Source organism: Condylura cristata, unplaced genomic scaffold, assembly GCF_000260355.1.
Source record: "Condylura cristata isolate star-nosed mole 26May11 unplaced genomic scaffold, ConCri1.0 scaffold00013, whole genome shotgun sequence".
Classification (NCBI taxonomy): domain Eukaryota; kingdom Metazoa; phylum Chordata; class Mammalia; order Eulipotyphla; family Talpidae; genus Condylura; species Condylura cristata.
The window spans coordinates 42,139,171-42,143,326 of record NW_004567114.1 but is presented as its reverse complement, the minus strand read 5'-3'; the positions used below and the strand labels follow the sequence as shown (position 1 = coordinate 42,143,326).

The following is a 4,156-nucleotide window of genomic DNA, read 5'->3' as shown; positions in this document are numbered from 1 at the left end:
TCAGCTGGTGGAGACTGAACATCAGCTGGTGTCTCTTCTTCAGGGGCCTCCTCAGCTGGTGGAGACTGAACACCAGCTGGTGACTCTTCTTCAGGGGCCTCCTCAGCTGGTGGAGACTGATCATCAGCTGGTGTCTCTTCTTCAGGTGCCTCCTCAGCTGGTGGAGACTGATCATCAGCTGGTGTCTCTTCTTCAGGGGCCACCTCAGCTGGTGGAGACTGAATATCAGCTGATGTCTCTTCTTCATGGGCCTTCTCAGTTGGTGGAGACTGAACATCAGCTGGTGTCCCTTCTTCAGAGGCCTCCTCAGCTTTTGGAGGCTCAACTTCAGCTAGGGTCTCTTCTTCTGAGGCCTCCTCTGCTGCTGAAGACTCATCTGAACGCATCTCTTCAGCAGGAGTCTCCTCAGTTGATGGAGACTGAAGCTCAGCAAGTGTCTCCTCTACGGTAGCTTCTTCAGCTGGTGGAGACTGTACTTCTTCAGAGACCTCTTCTGGAATGGGAAGGTATGCTTCATCTGAAAAGTCTTGCCCGTGTTCTGAATGTATCTGAGCATCTTTTTTGGTTTCCTCACTAAATGACGATCTGGTCATACTTTTCCGTCTAATTTGTTCATTACTACTTGTTGGTTGAGATTCAGATTTTTCACTAATAAATATCTTCCCTGAGGAACTGCGTATATACATGCTTTCCTTTGAGAAAGAACTACCTGGCCTTCCAATCACCACTATTTCTGACTCACTAAAAAATGTCTGTTGTTCCTTGTCATGTTTTTCTATGCATGGGATAATCACCATTGTCCAGTCTCCAGTACAGCTGGTCTGCTGAGATCTGTCTATTTTGAGTTGAATTGCGTGAGTGAGTGGGGGATTTTCTACTTCTTGAACATTTTTTGGAATTTCAGGGGCTGCTTCTCCAACAGCAGCTGGTTTTTCTTCAGGTAACACTGTTTCACCAAATGATCTGCTTTCTTGTTTTTTCTCTTCTGTAATACTGTCAGTCTGCAGAGAAACATCAGTCATTGCCTGCCCATGCTTTCTCTTTGTCCAACTTTTCTGAATTTGAGAAGATAATCTAAGAGAATCATATTTTGCTTTACTTCCAGGAATGTTACCAATACTATGGGTAGCTTTAGGGCCAGATGATTGTGATGTAGACAAGTGTCTCTTTTTCTCTGCTACTTCAGTCTGCTGGGATTTGTCTACCATTGGTTGACTGGGTTTTCTTCTCTTTCGAAATTCTTGCCTTCGTGCTGAAATAGGCTGATCAGGTTCATCCCTTTCTTCCATTTTGAAGACTGCTGGATTTCAATTTCATTAGTTTTCAAAAAGTACTCCACAAGAATCATGAATGTACCAGAGGGGTAAGCCTTTACCTTTCCTTCATAACGTGTTCTGTTAAACTCCTTCAGAAAAAATAGTTAATAAATGATTGCATTCTGTACTACATTCTTGTTGGATCCCACCATATTCAGTAAGCATCTTTCTTGTTTAGTCTCTGGTATGACTAAATCTCAGTTCTAGAAGTTTACCTCAAGGGTCTATGACATCACAGCCAAATCTCCCTACAAGGTTCCATTGGTGGTGGCCACAGCAATTTTTTTTTAAGTTTTTGAAATAATGTTATTGGTAATATCGTTTAATTAGGAAAATAATCATGGACAATAGCTACAAATGAGAGATCTAATGTTTGAAATATCAAATAGGCAAAAGTACTTTCTATCAGGGCAACATCAAGCAAACTCCAGTAATGTTGCTTGCTAATAATTGAGTGTTTTTGTTTGTTTGTTTTTACTTTTCTATTCTGTTCTTTGTATCCTACTATCAAATAGCTATAATTCAGAGCTTAAAATATTGCAGCTGTTTTCAATTGCTTAAAAAAAAAAAAAACACAGGTAACAGGCATGCTGATATAGGTATGTTTATATGTTTTAAACATTATTATTGCTTGAAAAACATGAGTTCTGAGATTTATATTCATGTAAGCACATTTCCTGTGTCCTTAGCTTTCAGAAATAACAAGAATCCACTGGTGGATTTACATGTAGATGTTTATGTGTAGCAAGGTTGTATTTGAGATACTTTTATTTTAAACTATTCAGAATTCCAAAAATTTTTCAAAAAAGAGAATAGTCTAGAGTCTAGAGTTTTGACAAGTGAAATAAAATGTATTTGTTGATCCAGCCATTATACACTCTGTTAAATCAACATGTCAGAATAAATTTCTCAATAAATAAAAATTTGAAACTGAAGCTTTGAAAAAGAGGAACACCACTTGAACAAACTGTAAATGGTATTATATAAAATTTGAATTTTTAATGTTTAAGGTAAGTTAAATAGGAAAGCTTAGACTTTGAAAATGCAGTCAGAGACGAGATAATAACTTATATAAACAATCCTTATGGCTATTGCCCTAGGAATAGTTTGATTCTTTAGGTTGTATTGATCCTGGAAATAGAAAAATGTTAATGAATAACTCCCCTTGTTTGACTTGTAGCTACATCACCTCAGCCAAATGAATACTTTACTTAATGAGTACTTTTACACATGCTTTGGCCCAGGCTGTCTCATGGGGGGGATCAGATGCACATTAGAGATGCCATGCTGCTTGTTCTACATCTCAACCTGTTCTGCTTTCACTCTTGTTTATTCTACTCTTTTGTGGTCTTTGTAACATTTAATGAAGCAAAGTAAAATAATAGCCATTTATCAAAACAAATGTCAAAGGTCTTCATCACACCTACTTATTAGAAAACTATGTTTCTGATCAACCTCTTTATGGTCTGGTGTCTCCTGGAATTGCATCTTTCAAATACTGCATGTGTACTTTATAGTCAAGTTTCTGACATTTCATGTAATAACTTCAAAGTCTATTTTGGGTCAATTCATAACAAGAAATCAATGTGAAAACACATTATATTAACTGGGTTAATATGAAGTGGAGTATCATTTTGGAGTATAATTTTGCTATCACAAATTAGATTTTACCAATCTTTTTGTATATATAAACTGAATTTTCAATTTCCTCTGCTTTGATATTTAGCTTGTTTCTTCTGAAAATAATAATCTGATCTTTTTTAATTGATCTTAATTATGCACCAGACTTAACATAGTAAATTGCCTTTTGCCACTAGCTTATTCATAAAAGCAAATTAGCATGCATAAATAATCAATTACAAATTTACTTGAGATTTCGATTAGAATTATGTTAGATTTCATGGAGCAGGTTCTCATCACACTTCTTAACACCCATAAATGCTCCTTTTGTCTGCTGATATAGCTAACCAACTCATCACTACTTTGATCTAACTTGTTAACATAGGGCTTCCTGTTTTGCCCCTTGTTCTGAAATCTTACAAAATTCAGCTCTCCTATTAAATTGGGCAAATCTAGTATGGGTTAAATTGATATGTTGAAGTCCTAGTCCTCAGTACCTGTGAATGTGACAGTCAGAAATAGGATCTTTGTAAAGGGAATCACGTTAAGAGAATGTCCTTAAGAGAAAAGAAAAATTTAGAAACAAAAGACGCCGAGAGAAGATGACCATGTGAATATGGAGGCAGAGACTGGAGTAATGTTGCCACAAAGCTACCAGAAACTAGAAGAGGCAATAAAGGATACTATCTAGAGCCTTCAGAGGGAGCACAGACCTGCCAAAACCTTAATCTAGGACTTCAGACCTCTAGAACTGACAGAATAATATCTGTTGTTTTTTGGTTTTGTTTTGTTTTTACTATAATAGTTTATTTTTACATCATTTTGTGCCTTTTCCATCTCAACTGTAATCCTCGTGACTTCCCACACCAATTCACCTGTGTGCCATCCCCACAGTCCCATGTACTGCCCCCTTCTCTTTTATCCCGTTCCCTAATCTACCCCCATAAAATGTCTCTGATATATGGTTGTTCGTTATTACTTTTCCTCTGATCCTTTATGCTCCTGTTATGAGTGAAATCATCAGATATATTTAAATATCTGTTGTTCTAACTGAGCTTGTCGCATTTTCTTTTGGCAGTTAAGAGAAAGTAACATCTTTTCATAGCATAGTACAGCATGCTGTACTTCTCACTCAAATACAAGAGCTACTTTCTTTAACTGTGGCCCCAGGTCTGGCTAGTTTATACAATATTTAATCCACTACTATTATCACAAAATCA

General features: G+C 36.9%; 1 protein-coding gene across 1 annotated transcript in view; it reads right to left on the bottom strand.

Annotated features, from left to right (window-relative positions):
• The window catches only part of FSCB (fibrous sheath CABYR binding protein), a 2,505-nt gene extending 1,216 nt beyond the window's left edge, over positions 1-1,289 (bottom strand). The window contains exon 1 of the mRNA XM_012724405.1: positions 4-1,289. Within this exon, the coding sequence (XP_012579859.1) occupies positions 4-1,289 (1,286 nt within the window). The remainder of the gene's footprint in view (positions 1-3) is intronic.
• Between the last annotated feature and the right edge of the window lie 2,867 nt (positions 1,290-4,156).